We start from the raw sequence: 25822 nt of genomic DNA on the forward strand, positions 1-25822 counted from the left end.
AGGCGATGTCACTCCCACCCCAACCTGCCGTCATTTCCATCCCGTCTTGTCCCTCTCTTCACAGCACTGCCGCTCCTCAGATGATCTTATTTGCACATTCTTCTGTTGGCTGTTTAGCAGGTGCCCCTGCACCCACACCAGAATGCAAGTTGCGTTTGCGGCTGTGACCCCAGAGCCTACAACCCATTAAGTATAAATCAAATGAGTGAACGAACGGATGCATGAATGGTTCGTGATCTCTTTTCTTCAGATTTATTCCTTTGCTTCCTTTTCCTCTAGCTCATGCCTCCATTTCTCCACTCTCTACTCTCTGCCCGAGAGAGAAAGGGGCCCGGGAGTGGGGTGTGTGGAGGCACAGCTCCGCCATGAGACTTCTCAAGCAACAAGGGGATAATGCCACAGTGCTGGCAGCCAGGGGCCCTTGGGCACCCCAACAGGACACACAGAGGTGGGATTCTAAGAAGACTGTAACCCCTCTCTCTCCTCGCACCTTCCTATCTCCTGCTTGTGGGGGCTCCCGCTGTATGGACCCGGTAGGATATCATCAGAGGTCAAGGTTCCTGGAATGAGGCAGGCCATGGGGGTTACCCTGGGGCCAGTGCAGGACAAAGGAGGTCAGAGAAAGGATCCCATCATTTCCATTTGCCTTGCAATCTCCGGTATGAGCATATGGCATTTTCTCCATTTCCTGTAAGGTGCCCTTCAAACAGCTCAGCAACACCCCGAGTCCTGCTTCCCAGCCCATGCTGCCCCCAAGCCCCTGGACACGGAAATTCCGGAACCAAGATGGGTGTCTCAGCTCCTGCCTTCCTTTTTCCCTCTGATGAGACAGGGGCAGGGTGACCTGGATACAGTGACCCAGGGACATACCAACGGGCTGGGCCTCTCCCAAAAAAAGGAGTCTTTGGGCCCCAGGGAGCTGGCTCCAAGGAGCAGGGGCTCCAGAGGGGCTGGTGGGACTTCCTCTGGTTCCTGGGGGTCACCCCACCCACCCAGTCAGGGACAAGAGTCTGAGAGGAAAGGGAGGCTGTCCCCTCCATCGTCCACTCGGCAGACAATTCCAGTGCCGGCCCTGGGCCGAGGGTTGGGCTCTAAGCTCTGGGAGACGAGCCAGGACTCAAGGACTGGAGGCAGATGTGGGCACAGGATCAGGGCCGGGGCCAGGGCCAGGGGAGGCCAGTCACTGGTCTGGCTCTCTTTGCGCCCCTCAGGCCTGATGGGGAGGTCTGGGCTCCTTGGCCGGGTCCACAGGAGGAGGTGCCCCAGGCTGGAGGGGGCTGGTGACCGGCAGGCTGCGGAGGAAGCAGAAGGCGGTGAATGCAAGCTTTCAGAGCCTGGGACTGGACGAAGGGCAGGGGGAAGCCGGGGGGGGGGGGGGGGGGCAGCCCTCGCATCCAGTGAAGTCCCTCTGCCCCCAGATCCTGCCACGGGGAAGGCCCCGAGCCCCTCATTCCGGCCACACTGGGGTTCCTGGCACGGCCCAACAAGTGTCTGTTGGGTGGGGTGGGAGGACATCAGGGTCTCCAGCCAGTAGGGAGGCAGGCTGAGAGACAGCAGCCCCAACCCAGACCCCGCACAGGACCTGGAGGGACGTCTGGAAGGCTGTCGGAAGGGCTGGCTGGGATCTGGCAGAGCAGGGGAAGCCACTCGGCCCGTGAGCCTGGGCAACCGGTGTGGCCGGTCAGCTCCTCCAGCCAGGCCCAGCACAGGTCTGACCCACGGCGGTGACCGAACACAGGCGCCAGGGACCGCGCGGGAGCACGGGGAGAAGGACGCGGAAGGTGTGCCGCCCCGCCTGTCCAGGATCCAGACGAACAGCCTTTCTCCGCCAGGGACCCGGCTCCCCCTCCGCCCCAGGCCCGTCCGCCAACCTCACCTGAACAGCCTGCGGAGCTGGTCCTTCGACCTGGAGCAGATCCGGAGGCCCAAGCTCTGCAGCTCACCCTGTATCCACCCCAAGTCGGCCGGCACATCCGGAAGCCATGCCACCAGCCTGGAGGAAAGGGCAGCAAACAGCTGAGCCCGAGCGTGCGGCCCAGCAGAGCCCCCCCCTCCCCGCGGGCCCGGGGCAGAGCCGGGTGCCTCCCTGCGCCCGAGGCCCCAGGCCCAAAGGAAGTGAAATAGGGGGTGAGAAGCCCCCGCGGTATCGGCCCCGCCACGGAGCCGGGTAGCGCCTCCACGGGAAGCCCAAGCGGGAAAGGGCGGGGCTCTGGGGTCAGGCCGGCTCGGGGCTGTGGCCCCGCCCCCCTGCTCACCAGCTGTGTGCCCTGGGCAGGTCAGGGAACCTCTCGGGGCCTCAGTTTCCCCAGCCGCCTAAAGAGGACCGCCACCTGGCCTAGAGTCCCTAACCTCCTTCATATCTCTGCCCCACCCTCTCCTCCCCAGACCTGCCCTCCTTCCTCCACAGCCCTCCATCCACTCTCCTCTTAGCACCAGTGACTTTCCTGAAACATACATCTGATCACAGCCCAAACCCTCCCGTGGCTCCCCATGTGCCGGGTCAGCAGAGGGCCAGCTCATCCAACTAGGGCTGAGAGCGTGCCTGGCTGGGCACCTTCCCAGACTCACGGGACACTGCAGGGCCTCACTCCCAACGTGTCGCCTTTAGCAGAGCTTCTAAACCAGGGCCTTGAACTGGCGCTCCACAGGGTGTCGTATGACAAGCAAAACATAAGTAGACCATCACCTCCCTTGTTCTGGACCTTCTGCCTCTATTATTGCAACCTGAGTGTGCATGTAGGTTACAGAGAATGCTAAGGAAGAACTTCCCTGTGGTCTGAACAAGTTTTCCCATCAGTGCTCGTATCTGGACTTTTGTTTTTTGTTTTTGGCTGAAAAGGTTAGACTTTGCTTTTATCCTTTTTGACTTCAGCCTGTGGTTTCAACCTAACAGCTCAGCACGAGGAGAATCTGAGTCAGCAGAAAGCTCTCTCCTGGCTTTGGGCCACTGGCAATTTCAGCATCAGGGCTGACCCAGTGGCCCATTGTCATAGACCTCTTAGAGAATAAAGAATATTTTTTAAAATGCAGTTCTCCCCGTGACACTTCCCTACTGAAACCCTTCACTGTGTTCCCACCACTGTTAGGATGAAAACCACAGTCCTCCCTTGGCTATAGAGCCCCGCATGTCTAGCCCCTGCCAGCCACCGCCACACCACCTCACCACCAGCCCCGTCTTGTACAGCACCCCACCTTTTGGTTCCAGCCACACTGGCCTCCAAAGAGCCTTACTTCCTCTGCCTTCTGCCCCAGGACCTTTGCATATGTTGTTCCGTCCGTCTGAATGCTTTGCCCTTCCCTCTTTGCCTGGTGGACCCATCCTTCAGATTAGGACTCAAAAGTTACTTCCCTTAGGCAGCCTTCCCTGACCAGATTGCCCCTAGTGTGAGCTGTCTCAGTTCACAGGCAGCGTAGACCTCTTTTAGGAAACACAGCCAGTATAGGCCTCTCTAGGTATCTCTGGACAGAGGTGTGATTGCACAGAGGTGTGATGGTTCCACAGGGTGAGGGGCTAGATCTGAGTCAGGGCTGCCTCCCTATCCCCAGCCAAGCCCTGGCCAGGCCCTCAATAACTACTGGTGGAATGAATAAACCAAAAATGCAGAGTGATTCATTAGTCAGCAAAGTTAAAATGGTTAGTGAGGGCTTAACCACAACCAGTCTGTCCTGGAAAGGCCTTATTTTTTTTTTTTTATGTTTATTTTTGGGAGACAGAGAGAGAGAGAGAGAGAGAGAGAGAGAGAGACAGAGCATGAACAGAAAGGGGCAGAGAGAGAGGGAGACACAGAATCCGAAGCAGGCTCCAGGCTCCGAGCTGTCAGCACAGAACCCGACGCGGGGCTCGAACTTACGAACCGAGATCATGACCTGAGCCGAAGCTGGATGCCACCCAGGCACTCCATGGGCTTTGTTTTACAGAAAAGGAACTGAGGCCCAGAGAGGTCAAGAGACCTGTCCCAGGCCACACAGCTAATCTGAGCCAGACCCCCCTGGAGTTATTTCCCCAGACATAGCGCATTTTCTCTGAGGCTCTAACGGGTAGAGCAAAGGGCCAAAGGGCCTAGAGACAGGTGAGCGGCCAGGATGCTGACCCGGGGGTCCCATTTCTGATCAGTCGGTCACAGCTGCTACACCATCTCCCCAGTGGTCCCGTCTCGCAGGGGGAGACCACCGAGACTCTTCTGGGCTGTGTGACCAAGACCGAGCAGCAGGGGAGGCCAGCCAGGCCCCGCCCACTCAGCGTACCGGCTGCCCCTCCCGCCACGGGCACTGGTCTCCGCCACAATCCGGGACAAGCCAGGCCCCTCCCAGGAGCCCTGGCTGGGCCTCACCTTCTGCTCCGGAAGTAAACATACTCGAAGGGTAGCGTCCAGGGCAGTAGGAAGTAGGTCAGGGCCCGCCCGGGCCCTGACCGACAGAATTGGGCCCAGGGGCTGGTGTCCCTCATACATGCTTTCTTCAGTGCTACGAGAGAAGCCGTGGTGTGACCAGCCAGCCCTCCAGCCAGCACCCCCTCCACCATCACCCTTAGGGAAGGTGGCCTGAACCCCTGTCCACCTCACACAGTCTGCAAACTGCGCCTGCCCCCCGCCCCCCATCTGCAGAGGGAAAAGAAAAAAAAAAAAACGGCACGCCTGATCAAGCCCCTCGCAGGAGCCGGCAGGGGGCGAGGCACTCAGGTCGTGCTCTCGCATCAGTGTCCCTGATGTTGGCAGGGCGTGCCCCTGTCCCAGATGAGGAGACTGAGGCTCAGAGTGGAGAAGTGACTTGCCCAAAGACCATCCCAGGAAGAGGCAGGGCCAGGGTGGACCCAAGGCCTGCCAGGCTCCCCGAGCTCTTTCCATCTCTAGACGGCCGTCTAGAGACGGCCACTTGGAGGGGTCACAGACAGCACGGCACAAAGACCCAGCTGCTCGTTTACCTGCCACGTGTCCCAGGACGGGTCCCTTCCCTTCCCTGAGCCGAGGCTACCTCCTCTGAAAAGAATCTCCCTCCCAGGCAGGCAGGAGAGGATTAGGGAATGTCCGTCAAGGCTTGGCCAGCTCAGTCCCAGGGGCGTGCTGGCCGTGACGCCCCATCCCGGAGGCGGCTCTCTGGTGCCCCCACGTGGCGGCAGGGATGCTGCCTTGGTTCCAGAGCTCCAAGCTTGGACCTCAGGGGCTCAGCACAGATCCAGACCCATTTCCGCACGCCCGTCTGGTCCCCTCGCCCACCCACATTGTCCTTGCTCTGACCTCAACCACCATCGTCTCTGCTTCCAGCCTCCCCACCCCCACCCGTAGCCCGTCCCACCCCAGCTAGGTGCAGTGAACACAGGATCTAGAGTTCAGAGAAGTACTCAACTCTGAAAAGGAGGGGGTGCCCTCTGTAAGCACCCCCACCCCTGCAGTGGCTCCCCATCTCTCTCCTCCTGCAGTTTCAAAGCCACCTGCCTGACCCTCCCAGCCTCTGCTCCCCTGCCCCTCAACCACAATGCCGTGGCCACAGGGGCCTCCAGCTGCCCCCACCAAACCCAGGACATTTGCACATGCTGTACCTTCTGCCTGGCCACTCGTCTGCCCCCTTTTGCCTGGCCACCACGCCTCCTTCCAAGTCTCACTTAGATGCTGTTCAAGCCCACGTCCCCGCCACCATTACACATGCCTGGACTCTGCCGTTGTGACTTTGGGGTCACTAAGCAGGAGAGCAGACTAAATGGTGTGGAGCGGAGTGAGTGACACAACAGATAAAAAGGCCTTCGCATCACACTTGGCACTCGGGAGATGCTCAGTAAATGAGTCCTGTCCTCTTCCAGGCCGCGAGGCCCTTCAGGGTAGGGTCCCTGCCCCCAGGCCCCTGTGCGCAGGGCACGTGGTAGGTGAGCAAGGGCATGAAGGAAGGGCAGTACCAGCCTCCAGCTCTGGTGAGAGCCGCTCGAAGTCGGGCACGTCCTTGACCAGCACGTTGGGCACTGACCAGTTGACGGACAGGCCCCCCTTCTGGCCACCGTCATGGTCGGTGTCCTGGGTCCCATTCGCGGGGGCTGGGGGCTCCTTAGACACCAGCATGCAAAGCACTGGTTCCTTGGTAAGTCCTGGGTCAGCAGAGAAGAGGGACACGACAGGTCAGCACATCTGGAGCTCCCTGGCGACAGTGACTCCCCTGGCCCTCCACGCCACCTGCACCTCTCAACCCCCAAACCCAGCTCTGGGGACCTGCTCGCTGCCGAACAGACCCGCGGCTCATCCTGAACGACCTCTTCCTGCTCTCCCCGGGCCCTTCTCTGCGCCCTGTTTCCCGTGCACTTTCTAGTGGTTAATCAGATCCCAGATCATGACGAACCCGTCCAAGGTTCAAATCCTAATGCCAACACCTGCTAGCTATGTGGTCTAGGTGCTCAACGCTTCGGTTTCCCTCTTTGACAAAGGAGAAAATTCCAGTCTGCTTTATGGGGTTGTTCTGAGAACTGAACGAGACAAATACCTAAAGCTCAAGCCCAGATCTGGGCACATTTTAAGCGCTCAGCAGATTCTTCCTGCTGCTGTGTGTTTGGGGCTGTAGTGTGGAGGGTAAAGGACTTGGGTTCTGGAGCCGGACAGCCTGGGCTCAAATCTCAGAACTACCCCTTTGAAGAGCAGTGCTCTTGGGGCGCCTGGGTGGCTCAGTCAGTGAAGCGTCCGACTTCGGCTCAGGTCATGATCTCACGGTCCATGAGTTCGAGCCCCGCGTTGGGCTCTGTGCTGACAGCTCGGAGCCTGGAGCCTGCTTCGGATTCTGTGTCTCCCTCTCTCTCTGCCCCTCCCCCGTTCATGGTCTGTCTCTGTCTCAAAAATAAAATAAACATTAAAAAAAAAAAAAAAGCAGTGCCCTGTGGGAGGACAATCGAGCTCTCCAACTGGGAAGACCTCTCTGGCCCACCCCTCCCGCATGAACACACACACACACACACACACACACACACACACACTCCTGCAGCCAAACTGAGCTGTGTTCACTGAAGGTGCTGGGCCCTGTCCCTTTGCTCATCCGCCCTCTTCCTTTCTGTCTCCAACCTTTCCGTATTTTTCATAACTAGTCAAAACCCAGCTTATCTGTTGCCGCCGCCTCCAGGAAGCCCTCCTTGCCCACCCCCCAGGCTGGGTCAGTGTCCCCTCTGACACCGTAGGCGTGAGCATCCCTCCATCTCCGTGGGGAGACGTCTCTCTCTTGGTCTGTTCCCCCGCCCCGGACTAAGAACAGTTCAAGAGCAGGGCGCATGTGTGATCCTCTCTGGGTCCCCAGCATCCAGCTCAGGCCAGGCACAGAGTAGATGCTGAGGAAGAGAATAAGTGAGCTGAGGTCCCGAAAAACTCAAACACCTGAAAAGCAAGGTCCAGTTGGGACCCCGGGAAAGCAGGATGCCCGGCCACCTACCGCGTCTCTCCAGGAACCTGAGGGCGTCCAGGTAGCCTTGTCTGCAATTGTCAGCTACCATCTGCCAACACACAGGTCAGGGTGGGATGAGGAAGGCCCGGACCCGCCCCTCGAGTTGGCAGTTCGTAGGCCAGAGACCCGTCTTCAACCGGAAGCAATCCCTGCCCAGCCCACGCTCCCAAGAGGCCCCTCAGCAGGGTTCAAGGCCCCCACTGCTGGGCGGGGACTGCTTCCAGTTGAAGATCTGCGATCTGTTCAAGCTGCTTCCCTCCCCATGACCCCGTGTCACCTCCCTCCTCTAAGACTCGTTGGCGGGAAGGGGGGGCTCCTGCTCCAGACTCTCCTCTCTCTGGTCTCAGTTCCCTCCTCTGGAAAATGGGATGACTCGGCCCAGGTCAGGATGCCTGGGACATCGTCTGGTTCCCTGTTGGTCAATGCATGGTCCTTTGGTGTTTATTTCCAGAACCAGCCTGAGACGGCAGAGGAAACTGGGGGCCCACACCTGCCTGTGTCAATCAGAGCTCCCCTAGTGGGGAAAAGGCACCTATCGGGCCCGAAGGGAGCTCCACCTTCCCACGCTATGGGGCCTTGGAATGGCCACGCCACCTTTCTGAGAGCCTCAGCTTTTCCTTGACTGTAAGATGGGGCTGAGATTTTTTTGCCCACCCCACAGGTATAGGGGAGATGAGAGGACGGGAACATGAACTTGTGTCATAGATTATAAAACACGACAGAACCGAGGTGCCTGGCTGGCTCAGTCAGTAGAGCGTGTGGCTCTTGATCTCAGGGCTGAGTTCGAGCCCCTGGTGTGGCACAGAGTTTACTTAAAGTAAAAAACAAAACAAAATAAAACACGACAGAACCAAAACACGTCTGAAGGAACAGGGGAGGCCAAGGCACGGTTGGGTGTGTTATGGGGATAAACCATTTGCTGTCAAATTCCCCATTTCCCCAAAATACCGGGGGAAAAAAAGCAGGAAATGTAAGTCTATTGTCCACCTTTGTCTGTGTTTCTGCCTCGCCTCCACGGGGATGGTCAATCTGGCCACAGTCTAGGGTGGTGGCGGTTCAGAGCACGGGTCTGGGCTAGCTGAGGATTTGGAACCTGGCTTTGCTGCTTCTGGGCTGTGTGACTCTGAACAGGTGGCTTAACCTCTCTGAGCCTTGGTGTCCTCCCCCCGAGAAAGGAGATGATAACAGTACCTTCTCACAGAGCCTGACCCAGGGAAGTATCCGCAGAGGCCTCGCTCAACCCCAAGCTCGGGAGAGTTGGCCTTAGCATGCCTTGATAAGGGCCCAGTCCCAACTCAAGACTTGCTCGGGCAGGGGAAGGAGAGTATGGGCACCACTTGAGCCCCGAGTTGTGGGTTCAAGGGTTCAGACGTAAGACTCGGGACGTGTATCCTAACTTCCCTGAGGTGGCGGGGAGGGTGTGGGGACACAGTCTGACTCAGAGGACCCTTGATCATGGCCAAGCCTGTTATACCTTCCAGGCGGGTGCCGGGGCCAGACCTACCTCAGGGCTGGGGGATATGAGGGAGGCAAACCCCAGGAAGAAGTTCTGAGTGGATATCTGGAAACTCGCATTGAAGGTGTTCAGCTCGTGAATGCTGGCCGAGGTGCTCTGGGGGCAGATGTCCACTGTCCCGTGGAAAGGGGACACGGTGATGGTGGAGAGAGAGTCCGCGAAGGGCAGGTTGTTGCTCAGGCCCCCGTCAAAGTAGCGCTGCAATTCGGGTGGGCTGTCTGCTCAGGATGCCTGCCCTCTTCCCATACCGCCATGGAGCCACCGGCCAGAAATGGGCTGCAGCCGGTGACCTCCAGCTGCCCCTGAGCCACTGGGTCCACCGGAGCCCAGGATGTTCTGAGCACCGCCCCCCAGGAGCAGGGAATCTGGGGTGGAGGGCTGGCACGCAGCAGGTGCTCAAGAAGCACGGGTTCCCTCCACCCGCACGGCTGTCAGCGCTAGGAACACTGGGCCACCCAGAGCACGGGGCGGGGACTCAGTCGTTAAGCCCCCCAAGTGCACTTACCTCCCCTCTGAATTCGGGGGGGATCGTCCCACAGTAGAAAGGAATGTATAAAGTACAGACCAGAGCCTGGGAAAACGAGTAAGTGGAAACACAATTGTTCGCACTCCTGCTGTTCGGAACCTGCTCGGGGCAGAGCAGTCTGCGAAGTACGCGGCATGAGTTTTGTGCTCAGGGAAGGGAAATGAGGCCCAGAGAGGTGTCACGTCCCAGCTGGGTTCTCAAGGTCAAGAAGGTACTTGAAGGCAAGCCTGTCATGACACCCACCCTCGTCTTCCTGCCGATGGGTCCTTGCTCACTCGAAACTGCTGCTGGGACTTCCCTTTCCCCCAAGGACAAACAGAGGCACCAAGTACCCATTTCCCCTTCACCCAGCGGGCAGGAACTCTCCACCAACAATCTAGATATGCCTCCCCACGGTGTGCTCCCTGAACACCGATTCAGCCAGAGGCATCTCAAATAAGAAACCCTGACTTCCGGTTAAGCGTAAGACTCTTGGTTTCAGCTCAGGTCGTGACCTCATGGCGGTTCGTGAGTTTGAGCCCTGCATCGGACTCCACAATGACAGTGCAAAGCCTGCTTGGGATTCTTTCTCTGTCTCTGCCCCTCCCCCACTCATGTTCTTTGTTTCTCTCTCTCTCTCTCTCACTTCTCCCTCAATAAATAAATAACCTTAAAAGGGGCTCCTGGGTGGCTCAGTCAGTTAAGCATCTGACTCTTGATTTTGGCTCAGGTCATGATCTCACGGTTCGTGAGTTGGAGCCCCAAGTCAGTCCCTGAGCTGATGGCATAGAGCCTGCTTGGAATTTTCTCCCTCTCTCTTAAAATAAATAAATAAACATTTAAAAAAGAAGAAGAAGAAACCCTGACTTATTTACCCACTTGGGAAACACTGTGTCCACTCTTCCCCTGCCCAGGACCATGCCCAGGACCATGCCCAGGACCATGCCCAGGACATGGGAGCAGCAGAAATCTGCGGGTGCGGGGGACAGGAGGAGAGGGTCCTCAGCCACCCAGGGGGTCCGCCCACGTCCGTCCCAAAGACTTGACCTCCTTCCCGGGTGCCTCCCCCTCTCCATCTCAGATTTTCTGTGCCCTTCCCAGCAGAGGTTCTGACAAATCCTGCAGTGAAAACGATGCTTAACATATTGACATTGGGGGCTCGAGAATTCTGCCTTGTGAGTGGGAGATGGGGTGGGAGGGGGCTGTCCTGAACACCGTGGGATATTTAGCAGCATCCTCGGCCTCTACCCACGAAGTGTCAGTACTTTGTGCCCCCCACACGGAGCTGTGATAACCAAAAACGCCTCCAACGTTGCCAGATGTCACTGGGGGGTGGGATGGGGAGGCAAAAGAATCACCCCTGGTTGAGAAACACTGATGTAGAGCTTACCAAACTCATCAAGCATGGAACCTTGTCTCGAGGTCTCCTTGGAAATATGCCTCCAACCCTCTCTGGGAAATGCAGAAGGCATCCTGTCCCTAACCAGTTGGAAATGCAAGTGGGAGCCTTGTTCGCACAGATAACAGTGACAGCAGCTAATGTTTACTGAGTACCTATTATGTGCCGGGTCCTGTGCTATGTGCCATAGAGGCAAAGACATTGGGACACCCTTTAGGGTCCCTAGCCGGCTTCCTCAAGAGCCAGTGGACATCAAGACACAGCAAGGGACTGGCCCCTCTCTTGTACACATGACGAATTCCAATCAGCACAGAGACACAGACTCAGAAACAGTCCCCATGCTGGGGGCTGGGGGCTGGGGTCAGCAAGGTGAAGCAGGTTCTGCATTAGGGCTCCCAGTCTGGGTGGAAGGCACAGGCCCTAACAGGAAGGGAAGGCACAGCTGCGATGGGGGAGCTGAGGCCCTCCAGGGTAGGGACCTGCCTCCCTACCTGCCTGAGCTCTCCCGGGGACCCAACCCCTACTGAGCCCGCCTGAACACCCCCACAGCCTGTCACCGGCCTCTCTCCCCGACCTGTGGCTCTCTGTCACAACCTCCTGTTTTATAACAATACTGGATTGTTTCCTTTTCCATCGTGGGCAGCCCCGCCTCCGGAAAAGCAGCCCCTTCAGGGGCCCTGAGCACAGAAGCCTGACTTTGCCCCCTCCCCAGCCATACCCTTCTCTGTGTGCAGCCATGGGGCCTTCCCAAAGCAAGCCGGGAGTATGGGCACTGCGCACTCACCCTGTGGCTCCTCTCTGCACCTCCGCTGTCTTGTTTGTACACAAACCCAAGCCTAAGGTCACCCCACCCCCAAGGAGTGTCTGCCCCTGGAAAGCACCTGAATGTCCCTGGTAGGAGATGGGGCCCAGTCCCCTGTCTCCAGGGCCCGGGTCCCACCCCTGCTCTCACCTGGATGACTTCCCTGCGGGTCGCGAAGTCGGTGACTATGATGTTGTGGCCATCGGGCCAGCGGGTCAGCGAGATGCCCAGCCGCTGGGAGGCCAGGACATGAATGTCGGTGGGCAGTAAGTCCTGCAGCTGCTGTCTGATGTGCTCGATGGGCGCGAAGGCAGGGTGGAAGATACCCAGGCTGAGGCGCTCCACCTGCTTGACCATGCCCAGGACATGGGAGCAGCAGAAATCTGCGGGTGCGGGGGACAGGAGGAGAGGGTCCTCAGCCACCCAGGGGGTCCGCCCACGTCCGTCCCAAAGACTTGACCTCCTTCCCGGGTGTCTCCCCCTCTCCATCTCAGATGTTCTGTGCCCAGCCCTGCGTTCAAATGCTCCGTCCACCTTGTGATCTCGGGAGCAGGATCCCCAGCTCTGCTCGGTCCGCTGCGAAACAAGGGTAACCACAGCCCCGAGTCCTCGGGGTTCTCATAAGGCTTAGATGGGAGCATGCTGGATGCAAAGGGCGCAGGCCCCAGCGCCCGGCACGAGGCCCCGAAACGCCCCTCTCGGCGCCCTCCAGCCCGCGTGGAGCCAGCGTCCCGCCGCGCTCCTCGCCCGCGCCGTCCCCCGCGCACCGACGGTCTTGCCGGAGACGATGCTGACGGCGTTGAGCGCCCCGGACGAGGAGCCGTAGAAGCGGCGGGCGCCCCGGAGGAGGTGCGGGGCGCGCTCCCTGAGGCAGCTGGTCACACCCACGTGGTAGAGCCCCAGGAAGCCGGCGCCCGCGAAGGACAGGCTCCAGCTGCCCTCCTCCTCGTAGCAGTGCATGGCGGTCGGGGCCGCCGGGCTGGGGTCGGGACGGAGACGGGCCAGGCCGCCGCACGGGGACAGTCAGCGCTGGAGAGGAGAGGTCGCTCCGAAGAAAAGCTCTGGCGGGAGCCGGGGCCCCGCCCTACGTGCACCTGCCCCGCCCCGTGCACCTGCCCCGCCCCGTGCACCTGCCCCGCCCCGGGCTGGGTCGCCCGCCGCCCCAGCCAATGAGGTTCCAGGGCCGCGATGCCCCGCCCTCAGGGGTGTGGCAGGTTTGACCCCGATGTACCAGCTCGCTGGGCGGACTCCGGAGACGCCCCACACCGCTGCTGTACTGGGGGGGGGGGGGGTCACGGCCCCAGGTCGCGGGCTGACCGGCCCGGGGGGGGGGGGGCGGGGGGAATGGCACCAGCTTTTCGCCTGATCCCTGGAAGCATTGACAGAAGCATTTCTCCCGCCCCCATTTTACAGATGAGGGAACTGAGGGCGGGGAAGGCAAATAAGAACCGGGATGTGGCAGAGCTGGACCCACACTGGGTCTTGGGGGTCAAGCCAGACTTAACTCTGCAGCTGTGCTAGTTCAAGGCCCAGGCACAGGCAGAGCCAGCCCCCGCCAGCGGTGCGGCTTTGCCCAAACTACCCACTCTCTCTGGGCTACAGTTTTTCAGCGTGATAGGAGGGGCTTGGGCGCCAGCCTTCTCTGCTCTGATCGCTGCTCCTCTGGCCCAGACTCACCATCGACTGGCCCAGCCCGGGGGTGGGGTGGCAACGGGGGCAGCAAGCACAAGCACTGTGCCGAGCGTTCTTTGTAGCCACCCTCACAGAGTCGTGTGGGTCAGGATCACCGTGTCTGCGCCCAGTTGTGGACCCTGAGCCCTGGAGAAGCTTGGGCACGGGTAGGGCCACAAAGTGCTTCCAAGAAAACTTGCCCACAGCCTGTAAACGGGGCCAGTGAGTGGTTCTGTAAGTCAAGCAGGCAACGAGTGAAATTAAATACCCCCCGCAAATTACGTGATGTGTTCACCGGCGTGTGGCAGACACGGAGGTGGGCGGAAGCATTGCCTGTGGCTGCGGGCGTAGGTGACTCTCCCTCCCTCCTGCCCCCTCCCGGTGGAATGGATGAGTAGCCACAACGGGACATTCGCGAAAGGTCGCAGAGCCTCAGAAGTGAGGAGCGAAAGAACAATGGGGTTTATTGGCTGCCTGGCTTCATTTACGCAAACATTTAAAAACACTCCCAAAGCATGACCATGTCTTTTTAGAATGAAATTCTGACAGCCTGGGAGATGGCTCTATATAGTAGAGGGTGTGCTAGCGGGAAGTGGAAGGCTAGGGAAACAGAGATCGGGGATGGACAATGGGTAAAATAGTACAGCAAACCCAATGGTGTGCACCCAAGGAGCTAAAAAGAAGCTGAGGGGACACGGCCGGGAAACAGCAACCAGACTTGCACCGAGGCTCAGGCCCGCCCTGCCCCACTCCCAGACGGAGCAGGGGGCAGACCAGTGGGCTAGACCTTCCTGGACTCACCTAACTCTGGGGGCCTCTCTCCTTGGAGGTGGGAGCTGGGAAGTCAGGAGAGGCTTCACGGGTGGGCAACATACCTCTGCAAGCGTTTCCCTCTTACCTGACCCTGGGCTGAGTGTTTTGCCTAGGCTGTCGCATTTTATCCTCGCCACAGCCCTTTGAGATGGAAAGTCCTGCCAACCCCATTTTGCCGATGAAGAAATGGAGACAGAAACCAGGAACCCAAGAGAGCCCAGCCAGTAAGGTTTGAGCTCCACTCGTGTCCCTGCTGCCTTAACGGGGGGGGGGGGGGAGCAGGAAGTAGAGGGGGGGCCGCCTAAGTTTCAGGCCGCAGGGGTCCCCAGGGACCAGGCTGGTGGGCATGAGGTTTCATGACTCAGGGAGTGCGCAGGTGTCTCTGCAGGCATCAGGGAAGAACCGTGCTTCTGGAAAAAATCCCGGAAGGCTGAACCTGGAGCATCTTCTCAGGCCGAAAAGCAAGGAAGTATTCCAAAAATGATGAGGACTCGTCCAAAGGATACAGAAGCCAGCTTGGAGGGGGTTTCACTGGCTAAATCCAGCACGATTTGAACATCAAAACAAATAATGTTAATAAGAGAATGTTCACGGGGCGCCTGGGCGGCTCGGTCAGTTAAGCATCAGACTCTTGATTTCGGCTCAGGTTATGATCTCATGGTTCCTGAGATCGGGCCCTATTTTGGGCTCTATGCTGACAGTGAAGAGCCTGCTTGGGATTCTCTCTCTCTCTCTCTCTCTCTCTCTCTCTCTCTCTGCCCCTCCCCCTGCTGGTGTGCTTACTCTTGCTCTCTCTCTCTCTCTCAAATAAAATATATATTAAAAAAAATTAAGCCTGCTTGGTTTAAACTGATGGAACCAAACCACCTTGTGCACAGGGTGCAGTGGTCTGTTCTGGTGTCAGAAAGTCACGATTCAGCCCGTCATTTCCCTTCCGTACAGGCCTGGCAACGGCTCATGGTGTTCCGTCGCGTCCTTCTCTGGCCCAGCAGCACTGAGTGTATTTCCTGCAGCTTATGTGTGTGGCCTCGTTCTCCTAAGAGCATCGGCCGTTCACGTTTGGGACGGGAGCCAGATCTGGTCTTAGTCCTTATTTATTTATTTTTTAATGTGTATTCATTTTTGAGAGACAGAGAGAGACAGAGCACAAGCAGGGGAGGGGCAGAGAGAGAGAAGGAGACAGAATCTGAAGCAGCTCGAGGCTCCGAGCTGTCAGCACAGAGCCCGGCGCGGGGCTCGAACCCATGAACCGTGAGATCATGACCTGAGCCGAAGTCGGACGTTTAACCGACTGAGCCACCCAGGCGTCCCAGTCCTTATTTTCTTTTAAAGGATGAAATTGTCCCTTGTTGGGAGAATAACATAGTAACTTTTGCTTATTGAAGCTTACTTATCAAGTATTTTTTAAAAAAATTTTTTTAACGTTTATTTTATTTTTGAGACAGAGAGAGACAGAGCATGAACGGGGGAGGGTCAGAGAGAGAGGGAGACACAGAATCGGAAACAGGCTCCAGACTCTGAGCTGTCAGCACAGAGCCCGACGCGGGGCTCGAACTCACGGACCGTGAGATCATGACCTGAGCCGAAGTCGGACGCTCAACCGACTGAGCCACCCAGGCGCCCCTTGTCAAGTATTTTTAAGTTAAAAAGAGAGAAGAAAGGAAGGTGCAGGACTGAGCCCTAGGAAGGCCTGACCGCCCAAGATGGGGTGCGGCGGAGTTATCTGGAAAACTGAGAGACTGTGGTTTAAACACCGGAGGTCAATAAGCGATGTGGCCTGGGGCCATCAGCACAAGGGGGGGAGGAGAAGGAGGGGGCGTCAGCAGCTGGCAGATTCTGGTTCCTACCAGCTGATCGCTCCTGCCCTCCATCCCAGCTGCTGCACCTGGCCCTGGTCCTGATGAGCCAGGATCTCCCGAGATCATTCCACCCCGGGGCCCAAGACCCTGATTGGAGAGCCAGGCTCCTGGTTACTTACACCCTGCAGTGGACTCTGCCTTTGAGGTTTGGGACAAGTCACTTCCTCGCTCTGGGCCTCAGTTCCCCCACTTGTACGTTGGGAAAATTGAACTACATCAGACCCCAATGTTTTCAAGAATGAGGATCCTGCTTCACACACACACACACACACACACACACACACACACACACGGGCACGCACACAAATGCCCTTGAGTATCATATGACAGTTGCTCAGCGTGGAGCCCGACGTGGGGTTCAATCCCACGAACCGTGGCATCGTGACCTGAGCCGAAATCCAGAGTAGGACGCTCAACCGACGGAGCCACCCAGGCACCCCCACAATGTGGTTTTTTTAACTAAGGAAAGCGGGGACGAGGGGGAAATACTGGAGATGAGACTGAGGTCGACAATGAGGCACAGCAGAGCTGGTGTCTGAGCTCCGTCCAGTGGAGAGTGGAGGGGGCATCAGGGAAAATCTTGTGGGCAAAACCCCAGACGTGGGACCACTGAGCTGTTGGGGTTTGGAACTGCCAGTCTCTCTGGGAAGCTCCCCAGGCTGTCGCTGAAGCCCTCATCCCACGGGTGCCATGCTCTCCCCTCCCTGTGTTCACCCCGGAAAAAGCACCTGGGCGGTAGGGGCCTCCAGGAGGGGGCCTCACTGTACACGCAAGTCAGGGAAGCCTACCTGCAGGAGGAGTTCAGAAAGGGCTTGAAGGGAGGAAAGATTAGAGGAGGTAGAGATGCAAAGAGGGCGTTCTAGAGCAAAGACACCGAGACGGGAAAGCAGAGGGTGCGTCCGGGGCTCAGGGAGGGGAGCCACGGTCTAGAGCAGACGGCATGGAGGGGAGGCATGCGAAACGAGGCTGGCAAGGGGGCGGGGGTCGAGCGGGGTGGACAAGGGCACACAGGGATCTGAGCACCAGTGCCCTCAGGCCTCCCGCACCTGGCTTTCACGGGGCCCTGAGTGATTACCCTCCGTTGCACAGACGGGACACTGAGTCACAGACAGGCACACAGCTGGAAGGTAACAGGCGGAATCCACACACACACAGGCTGCTGGCTCAGCCTCAGCTCCGGGATCCCACACACAGGTCTGCCGCTCTGGGATACAGGGCCCCGGGCTCCAAGAAGGAAAGCAGGCAGGAGTCCCAGGCAGCCGAGGATGGGACCCAGCTTCCTGGGTCTCTCATCCGGCTCCCCGCGGACGGGAGGCTGGGCTCAGCAGGCCTGGGCGTTCATTCGCTGCCCTCTGGGAGCTTGTCTGCGCATCTGTGAACAGGAAACAGCAATGCGAAAAGACGGGTGGGGACAGAACGCTCTAAACAAAGCCGTTAGTAAGGAGTAAGTGTGGCTGAAGCAGGTGCACTTCCGTGGCCTGGGGTGCAATGGCCGAGTCGGTGGGCGGCACAGACCTGGGACGGCCCCAGGCGACAGAGAGCCCCCGTCTCTGTGTCCTGCCAGGTGACTGGTCCCGTGCAGCCAGGTGCCCGCCAAGCCCCCGAGGAATAGGCCACAGAATGTTTCCGGCACAGGGACCCGGGCAAAGGGAGGCCTCACGGAAATGTGTGCCCTCTCCCGGCTCCGTGTTCCCACCCTGATAGAGGAGGCAGCCCTCCCCCACGGGCTCCAGACGCCAGCCCTGTCTCTCTCGCACCTGCGCCTCCAGCCTTGCCTCTCGAGCTCCCAGCCTGGAATTCTCCATCACCTGTATCAACACACCTCCCACCTTCCCGCCCCCTCTCATCCCTTCCCAGTGCCAGGCATCACTGGGCCTCCCCTGCCTTCCCCGATGCTGCCATCACTCACCAGGCCCTCTCCTGTGGCCTCCTCTGATGCCTCACCTCGCCCTCCTCCCCGGTGCCCTACCTCATCACCTCTCACCCCAACACCTGCAGCGGCCTCCAGTGGCAACCTCCTGCCCGTCCCCCCACCCCCAACCACTGCATGGTGGCTCCAGTCCCGGGCTCCCAAACCTCCCTCCGAACTCCTCACGCAGGTATAAACCCAACTCCCCCTGGGCTTCCAGATCCCTTCCTGCCGGCCGAACGCACTCCTCCACCCTACCCGTGCCCGGGGATGGGGGGCGGGGCTGCTGTTGCTCTTGGCCTTGCAGAGCCACAGCTGGCTGGAGTTTGGGGTGCGTCTGCGCTGGGTCCCTGACTCAGCTCGCCCAGACGGGGCAGCACAGGCTGGATGGCACGGGCCAGTGCCCGCCCCTCTCTGGGCCTATCTCCTCGCCAGGTATGGGTTGACAAGGCCTACCTAGCACACTGCCAGCAGACAGTGGCCCTCCGGTTTATCAGAAGACACACACACACACACACACACACACACACCCCACAAAGAACAACTCAAATCATGGAGGGAAGGATCAATACAAGAAGCACTAAAACAAAAGGGAAGAAACAACCCAACCCGGCACACGGACCAACTCTGGCACAAACACACACTCAAGGTTCTTCAGCTGTTGAGGGGCAGGGGGAGCAGATCTCTGACGGGGACCGGTCCCCAGAGAAAGGGCCAACTTTCTGCCCTCGCTGCGCCTGAGATTTGACCACCTGGGTGATTTTTTTAAAAGGAGGATTTTAGGGAACATAAACGCATTGGGATATTAAGACAGAATGTCTCTGGAAAGATCCATAAGGGGGGATAACGCAGTGCCCCTGGGGAACAGGGACAGACGGATTTCTGAGGACAGAGACATGTATTCACTGTGTACCCCCTTTGTTTTAGCACGCGCACGTGTTCACCGTGAGAGAACAGCACCTTTCTCCCCAAACTGCAGATTACATGAGATGCTACACACAGATTCGTTCAGAGAATGCAGATCAATTTGCCCCCAAGTGCTTTATACACTGGAAAGCCCTACGCACTTAGATACGTAGGGAGGAAGGCTTTCTGGCTTCAAAAGCAGGCGGCACACTTATTGGCCGGTGACCTCAAATTTTAACTGACCTGTGCCTCAGTTTCCTCACCCTTCAAATGGGACAAAACACTGCCTACTCCGTAGGACTGACATGCGGGTAGGGGAAGGTGTTGGGAGAGCTCCTGGCTACGATAAACACCCGATCGGTGCTTACTGTTTACGTTACTGTCTCAATTATGTGGCCCTCTCACAGACCGTGAGGGTAGGGCCCATGCCTCCCCCCCTGTGCCTGGAGGAAACGGGGCTCGGATGTTTGGGGACTGAATGCTTGACCCGCTGCTCGGATGGGTCATTTCCACAGGAAGAGGCAGAAAGACCCATTTCTCTTGGGTACATAAGAGCCAGGAATGAAGTCCAGCCTGTCCTCGTGAGCGCTGAGAGTGACAGGCACCAGTGACAGAGGCCAGACCAGCACTGAGGTGGCTGTAGAATTCCTCTTCCCTTGTGCTTGGCCAGGCGTGAAGGGGGAGCCCTGGCTTCTCCGAGTGAGCGGTTCGGTGCCCCGGGCCAGGTGCAAGCCCGTGAAGTTGAGGCTGACCCGGCCCTGGACGCGCCCTGGTGAGAGTGGATGATGAGGGCGGGCTGGATGCATTTCCTCCGCGTGGGGTCCGCGTGGAAGCCTGAACACGGGTGTGCCAGCAAGGAACAAAGGGACAGAGGTGGCAGGAGGGTTCCTGGTGTTCCATGTTCAGTTGCACACAGACAGACAGACGGGAGCCCCTGAAAGAGGCCACGTGGTAGGTAAGAAAAGGAAAGGCCTCCCCAACGGGTTATCCGAGGGGATCTGGCGTCCAGGCCTGAGCACTGGGACACGGGGAGGTGGATTAAAGGAATGAATCACTCGGGGCCCAGGAAGCTTGGTTGTGGGGCTCCTGGGGAGCCGGGGGAGCGTGCTCACTCTCTCATTATCCAGCAGGACTGATCAGCCATCATAGCCCCACGAGGACAGAAGTGACAAGAGTGGGGACACACCCAGCAGAGGTGCCCCGAGGGAACGACTGTCCAGGCACTTGGCTATCCACAGCAGCCAGTACGCTTAACCTAACGAGACCAGCAGGTGTAGGCATGGGGATCAAATCTGTCCCTCCATGGAGTTGTAGGGGCCTCTGGCTTTGAGGGATATAGGCACCCACAGAGAACCTCAGAGATATTTGGGGAAATGGACCTTCCTCTAAGTCAGGCAGACAGAGGCTTGGCATCAGATCCAGATCTTAAAACGTTACGTGTGATCGGCATTGGACGTGGCCTCTGCGCGGAGGAAGGGTGAGAAGAGTGACACCGGGGCTAGGACTGGTGCAGTAGGCAGCAGAGAGGAAGATGATGATGGGGCTAGGATTCGGGTGGCCACCGTGGAAGACATTCGGGAGGGTGATGGGGCCGCACCTGCAACTGAAGACACACACGGGAGTCGACGCAGAGGGAACAGTCTGGATGAAACCCCGGCTTCTGATCTGGATGACTCGGTATCCAGCAGGGCCACCAGTTGAGATGGGGACCTCACAGACAGAGCAGGTTTGGGAGCCGGTGATTAATTCAGATTCAGTCACGTCCCTGGGATCTAGAAAACACCTCGGGCAGGGCCTGAATTTACCGCTGAGGCTGGACTTCCACCTCACGATAGCCAGGTCGTGGCAGGCCCCGGGGCACTTCCCCGCCCCATTTTCTCTCTGTGGTTTAAAGGGTGTACTGAGCTAGAACCCCACTCCCTAACCTGCTCCCCAACCTGACAGGCAGCCCCTGTCACCATGAGTCCGTGGCTCACCGCGGCCGCTGGGCGATGGTGTGCGAGGTCCGTGATACTGATCTCTCTACCTGGGTCTATGCTTGAAAATTTCTGCAGTGGCAAGTTCCTTCCAGACACGTCTATGCGTGAGCAAATATCCTATTACTTTGCTGGTGGATCTCGCTGTAGTCACCGCTCTGGGGTTGGACTCTGTTTTTCTTGGGCTCTTCGTCTGCCCCTCCACCCTGCTCAGAAGCCAAGCTGCCTTGGGAAGCCCGGGTCGGCATCACCCTGTCCTGCACTGACTCACCCACCCTGGTGGCAGGCGACCCGGCTGCATCCAGAACGGGTCCCACCCACAGGGCCATCAGAGGCTGGTTCTGGCCCCCGGGAGGGAACCAGACCACGCCACACGGAGCCCAGGACCACCGCACCCCACAGGCGTGACTGTGCCAGGCCTCGAAGAGCCTCCGCCTGAGACTCGAAGGACCCGGAGACCCTCTAGGGACCCAGCTCATGCCCAAGCCCCCTTACCAACACCCCAGTGGTCATCCAGCCTTGCTTGAACACCTCTGCTGAGAGGGAACTTCCTGTTTGTGAGGGAGCCCTCTTTCCCATAAGAGAAATCTAAGTGTGAGAACTACCCCCCTGTACTGCCAGTTCCAGTTCAACCCTCTGGGACCCCAGAACAGACTTGCTCCCTCTGCCTGGGGCAGCCTTGAAGAGGCAGATACCCAGGACCTCAGGCAGGTCCTTATACCACTGAGTCTCGTAGACCCTCTGAACCTGCTCTAGGTGGTCAGTGCCACTCTAAGATGCAAAACCCAGAACAGAAACCCCTACTTCGGGGACAGCCACAGCTCTGACTTTCACCTCCTTCATTATGGACACTCTGCTTCTGTTAATGTGGCCTCAGGTCTCACTAGCCTTCCGGTAAGCCTTATCATACTGACATCTCACAGTGTCCAGCCACTTAAATGCTCAGTTCCTTTTCATGAAGGATCTTTTCACGCCTCTTCCATTTTCTACTTGGGCAGCCTTTTTCCCCCCTTAAACTCGAGTACAGCACAGTCTAATAGAAATATAACGCAAGTCTTATATGATACTTTTAATTTTTCGCCACATTTAAAAAAAAGCTAAAAAGAAAGAGGTGAGATATTTTCAATAATGTGTTTTATTCCACTCAATATATCCAAAATGTTATCACTTCCACATGTAATAAATATAAAAAAGTACTAATAAGACACTTTAGTCTTTTTTTTCTCCAAGACTTCTAAATCTTTTGCTCTTAAAACATCCCAATTTGGATATTAAATTTTCAACAGCTAAAGTAAAATGCAGTCCTCCCAAAACAATAGAGTCCTTTAATGAGAAAATTTTGCACCTGCTTTGGTTTGTGAATTTAAAATTTAATTACTGGAAATAAAATAAATTCAGTGTCTCTGGTGCATTGATCATGTTTTAAGTGCTCAGTAGCACAACTGGCTAACAGTGAGCATGTTGGACAGTGCAGGTCTAGAATTCAAGAAAGAAAGAGAAATTGACATGTCCCCGTACGTACCGCCTCCAGGGCCCTGGCGTCTCTGAGAGGAGTGAGCAGGTGGCTGCCCCCAGGGAGCCCACCATCCACTGGGGGAGACACACATCCGTGGGTGATGGCCTGGGGGCAGGCTGGGGCACGTGGTGATGGCCGATGTGAGTTCAGAAGAAGGTAGAGTTCAGGGGCCAGGTGTTCCGTGGGGACAAGTCCCAGAGGCTTCAGAGAACAAAGCAACATTTGAGCTGGGTGTTGGAGGCTGCGTGAGGATTCACTAGGTGGGGAAGAGAAGACGGGTGCAGAGGGGAAGAGTATGAGCCAAGGCACCGAGGCAGGGAGGAGTCGGGAGGAGTGAGAATCGGGTAAGGTAAGAGAGCAGGCTCTGAGGGTTAGCGGGAGAAGCCTGGGAACCAAGCTGAGTTTCCGTGTATTTTGTGCTTCAGGAATCGGAGTTTGCAAATTGGGGGTGGCTGTCTGAGATCTCCCGGAGATAGTCACCCCGGGACCCGTTTTCCACGGAGGCACATGCAAAAGAAAATCAGCTTTGCCCTCACAGAGCACTATCCCCCTCCCCCACCCTGCACGGCTGCAGCCAAGCCTGCTCAGAGCCCCCACCCCTACACCTGCGCACACCCCCTCTCTGTCCCTGGGTCCCTCCTGCCAGCCCACACTCGCATTCTCTCTGTCTCTCTAGGGGCAGGTGACTGGGCGGAGTATGTGGGCTCTCTGGGGGCTGGAAACACATCACAGTTTGATCTGACTATATGAGTGTTTGCAATCAAGATATTCCCCCACCTGTGCATTCACAATCAGTGCCCTTGACCATGGGTGTATTATAACTCAATAAAAAACCTTAAAATAGAAGCCTCTCCCCCTAGCCCCCAGCTCTAGGTTTTTCCCTCCAAGCCCCGTCCTCTACCCCCTGGACCCCACCTTTTCTTCCTTGGGAGCCCCTACATCCCCCTCCATTTCCTGGGGTAGAGCAACCTCCCGGGGCCCTCTCCCCTACTCAGCACCGCCGCGGGCTGCTTAGCACCCCAGTGCGAATCATTTCCAGAGCCTGGACTCACATCCCAGCTGTTCGCCAGGTGACCCTGCCTGTTGCTGGACGTCAAGCACCCTGCTTTCCTCCATCGATAAACGGGGACGCAAAAGGACGTAACTCAGTCATCACAGGGATTTAAACGGGTTACGTTTGTAAAGCTCGTAGCAGGCCCCTGGCTCATGCTGTTTGCCATTCGGTCTTTCAAAATCCCTCTCACACCGTCAGAGTGCGGGGGAGTTCAGGGAAACAGGATCAGTCCCCGCTTGGATGAGGAACCCTCCCATCCAAGCTGGGAGGCGGGTACAACTAACCAGTGTGACCAGTCCTACAGTAGGTCACAGAGGAAGGGCATAGCTGACTGGGGCGGGGATGGCCATCTGCCTCGGCAGGATGCCAGAGGTCCCGTCACCTCCCAGCTCCACGGCTGGGCCAGTGGGCTAGTAAAGCGTCACTACAGTGCTGCGGCACTGACAGCCGGGCAGTGGGTGATCTGGAAGGTCGCCTCGCTGTTTCTCCAGAGCTAAGATGGGCACGGTCACCATGTCACCAGGGCGAGGACCTTTGTGAGAAGGCGTGCTGAAAAGGGGCTTTGGAAACTATCAAGCGCTGAGCGGAGGTGCGCCTCCTTCTGTGTCCCTGCTCAGAAGAGCCAGGGCACCTACTCCCGCGGCCGACCTGGAGAGAGGGACGAAGGTGTGGAGATTTGGGGGTGGGGCGTGGGTCTCTACTGAGACCCGGGAGGCCGGAAGCCGCTACCCCAACCTCAGCTCCTCGGAGTTTCCCAACGGCAGGTTTGGGAAAACTTGGCGAAAGCAGGCGTCCACCATTTGGACAGGGGGGTTCCCGGGCAGTGTGGGTCCCAACCTGCAGGAGGCGCTCCGGCGGCGTGCACCCAGGCCACTTAGGACCGCAGAGGCCTTCTTGGAGAGGCCAACGATGGGGTGGAGGAGGGCTGCCCCCAGCACCCTAAGGCCGGGGTGGAGAGCACTGCTGGGGCCAAACGCGAAGAGCAGCGATGGGGCCCTGGGGCAGCTTGGCGCACGGCCACAGGTGTTGGGCAGCGCGGAAAACGCGGGGTCGTTGGAGCCAGAGTCTGGAGTCACCTAAAGAGGGTAAGGAGCGAAGGGCGAGCCCAGCTTCCCCAGGAGGTGGCGTCTGAGTGGGCGGTAAAGGGTGAGTAGGAGTTCGCCCAGCGGACGTGGAGCTGAGGACCGGAACCCCCAGCGCGGGGCGGTGTGCGGTGTGCGGTGTGCGGGCCGGGGTCCGGCGCGCCGCGGCCGCACCTGCTCCGGTCGGCGATCCACGGAGCCGGAGAGTCCGCCTGCCCAGCCGCCTGAGGTCGGTGACGTCACGAGGGTGGGCGGGGAGGGGCGGGGTGCCCCCCCCCCCCCCCCCCCGCCTTAGAAAGACGCAAACTCACGCTTACGGAGCGGGAGGGATAGGAAAGCCGGGGTTCGACTCCCACCGCTGCCGGTGGACAAGCCCGGGTGCGGCTGGCGCCTGTCCTTCTCGGGCTGCGGCCTCCTGGGCCTCTACCTGGTCGGGGTGACCCGCTGCCCCAGCGAGGGCGCCCCCCCCCCCCACCATGTCCGCGACGCGCTCACGTTCTTGGGGCTCCCCAGGCCGGACGCTGCACCCTACTCTCTTCCTCGCCGCCGGGGTCCCTCTGGCTCCTGCAGACAAGCCAAGCCGCTGGCTAACAGATGGGGAAACTGAGCCGCCCAGAGAGGCCAAGTTCACACCGCGACTCCCAGTTCTCCCTCCTGCTCTCGTTACCTCCATCCCCAGGCATGGACAGAGCCCAGCTCCCCGGCACCCACTGCTCAAGTCTGCCCTGAAGCCCCGAGGCCCCGGAGGTGGGGGTGCGGTGGGGGGCGGCGGGGGGGTGGGGGTGGGGCACACCAGCGCCGGACCAGGCTCCGTGACGTAGAAGTGGGAGGCATCGGAAGTGTAGGGACCAGCCTGGCTCACGTCGGCAGGGGCGGGTGGGGGAGTGGTGGGAGGGTTAGATTCGCACCCCTGCCCCCACACGGGGGCTGACACCGCGCGAAAGCTTACCCAGCATTCACAGTCTGGGTCACAGCACCCCCCACACCTGGACACGTCCAAGTACAAAAATGTCTCCTGACCCCTTTGACCAGGGTCTCTCCGTGTCTCCTCCTCTGACCAGTCCAGGTCCACTGGCTGCAGGACATGTCAGGGCCGACAGCTCCTCCAACCGATGGCACCCCAGATGCCAGGACCCAGGCCAGCTGGGCCTGGAAGCCAGGGGCAGCCTGCTGACACTGAAGCTGCTGCATGTCAGAGGGGTGCCCTGTGATGGGGCTGAGTCCACCAGCAGCGTGGACGTGGGAGCAGGCCTTCCCAGAGGAAGGACTCACTTGATCTGGGAGCATCATTCTGGAGGTCGGGGTCCTGGGCATCTAGCTGAGACCCAGACGGGCAAAGGCCCTGCTCTTTATTATTGTGGGGTAGACAATAAACAAATAAATACATTCATAGATTTTTTTTTTAGTGTT

General features: G+C 58.5%; 1 protein-coding gene across 1 annotated transcript; it reads right to left on the reverse strand.

Moving 5' to 3' along the window:
* Positions 1-226: 226 nt before the first annotated feature.
* On the reverse strand, positions 227-12586 carry PNPLA5 (patatin like phospholipase domain containing 5). Its single transcript, XM_030322076.2, has 9 exons — positions 12394-12586; positions 11777-12009; positions 9426-9491; positions 8909-9118; positions 7393-7453; positions 5888-6073; positions 4332-4464; positions 1877-1993; positions 227-1292 (listed from the first exon to the last, which is right to left on the reverse strand). Exons 1-9 carry the CDS (start codon positions 12584-12586, stop codon positions 1208-1210), a joined length of 1284 nt encoding a protein of 427 aa, XP_030177936.1. The 3' UTR covers positions 227-1207.
* Positions 12587-25822: the final 13236 nt, after the last annotated feature.

This window comes from Lynx canadensis, chromosome B4, assembly GCF_007474595.2.
Source record: "Lynx canadensis isolate LIC74 chromosome B4, mLynCan4.pri.v2, whole genome shotgun sequence".
Lineage (NCBI taxonomy): Eukaryota > Metazoa > Chordata > Mammalia > Carnivora > Felidae > Lynx > Lynx canadensis.